This window comes from Perkinsus marinus (assembly GCF_000006405.1).
Source record: "Perkinsus marinus ATCC 50983 genomic scaffold scf_1104296929370, whole genome shotgun sequence".
NCBI classification, from domain to species: Eukaryota; Perkinsozoa; order Perkinsida; family Perkinsidae; genus Perkinsus; species Perkinsus marinus.
In genome coordinates, this window is record NW_003216472.1 from 1 (window position 1) to 1530 (window position 1530).

At 48.9% G+C, this 1530-nt stretch overlaps 1 protein-coding gene across 1 annotated transcript; it reads right to left on the minus strand.

Annotated features, from left to right (window-relative positions):
- Positions 1-182: 182 nt before the first annotated feature.
- Positions 183-1159, minus strand: Pmar_PMAR017805 (cation-transporting ATPase, putative; the record flags this gene model as incomplete). The annotated part of the gene is made up of 7 exons (XM_002787417.1): positions 183-223; positions 262-367; positions 416-520; positions 571-651; positions 697-854; positions 902-1022; positions 1136-1159. The coding sequence occupies 7 exons, from the start codon at positions 1157-1159 to the stop codon at positions 183-185; spliced, it is 636 nt and encodes a 211-aa protein (XP_002787463.1).
- Positions 1160-1530: the final 371 nt, after the last annotated feature.

Consider the following 1530-nt stretch of genomic DNA (forward strand, 5'->3'; position numbering starts at 1 on the left):
TCCATCGCCGATAGCGAGAGTTCGTTGGCCGTTATCATACTGATAATGACCGAGCCAGATGGCTGGGATAGAGCGGGATTAGAGGAGCATACTTCTTGATAGCACGGACCACCTCTGACTTCTGTGATGGGCTACAACGGCAACATACCACAGCAGGAGCATCCTTTATCAACTCGACAAATTCAGATGTATAAAGTCCTGTTGATAGCACCATTGCCAGCACCTACGACAACGATAGCGCCATGTCACTCTTAATAGTACTGCCACTCACTGTGCCGTCAATGACGACCACCGTATCACTGAGGCCCTCCATCTTAGCATTGCGAGCCTCTCGAAGATCCGCCAGTGCATCGATGGCGCTGTGTACCTTATAACAATAATGAACATCCACTATTGATGCGAACATCTGTCTCACATGGCTCGCCTCCAGCCTCAAAAGCGATTGCTCAGGGGACTTTAGTGCGGTAGAGATCGCGATACATATTGCAGTGTCTATCTTATCACCCGTCAGCATCCATACCTAAGGTATCAATGACCACCATCACTAGTACGAACCCTTCTCCGACGTACTTTGATCTTCGCCACACGCAAGCTTTCGATCACCGGCGCCACATCGTCTTGCAGCATATCTTCAACGCCCGTCAAGCAGACCTTCCACAGATTCCATCACACCAACCATCCGACGTTACGAGTTACCAGCTCCAGGTTCGTCTCCAAATAACGGTCCACTATCTCAGCTAGCTTTTCCTCTCTCTGTTCGCTCACATCCAACGTAGCATCCTTGTATGCCGCTTCGAATTCCTCACAGCCTTCCCTTGTCATCTTCTTCATCGCAACCACCAACGTCCGCAATCCTACAGCAATCGATGCTCTCGCTGAGACAACCAAAGTTATGTCTTACCATGACACGCATAGTCGTCCACAACTTCCTCCATATAGGCATTCTTCTTGTCATACTCCGCTACTCTAGGTATCATCACTGAATCAGCGCCTTTCATAAGGTACACATATTGACCCGATATCTGACACCACAGTAGCATTTGCATTTACGCCTATTCCAATTTTCGACCAAGGATAGCCTAGGGCGAGTGCTGGGGTCGGAAAACACATACGGTGTCAACGCTGCAACACCTACTTCCTCCTTGACAAGGATACCCATACGTTTCCTGTCTGATGAGAACGGGAGACATTCGACTATATCGTAGCGTAGCTGGGGTCTTCCAGTGATGTTCAAGCATTCTAATATCTGCAACGAGTGGTACGAAACCCGTCATTTGGCTAAACATGCTCACTATACAATCATCGTCTCTCCTTATCAGCTTGATCCCACACTCTCGGGCGTACTTCACGAGCGCTGCCTCATCAGACTAGGAGCCTGCAGCGTCCAGTCGTCCGAACCGGCGGTCTCTACTGGTGTCACATTGTGACACAGTGCTAAAGTCACTATAGCGATGAGGAGCTCTGAACAAACAATTATTAATGAGTCTTCAATAACATCATATCAACTCACCCAACCCTCGGGCTTCCTCT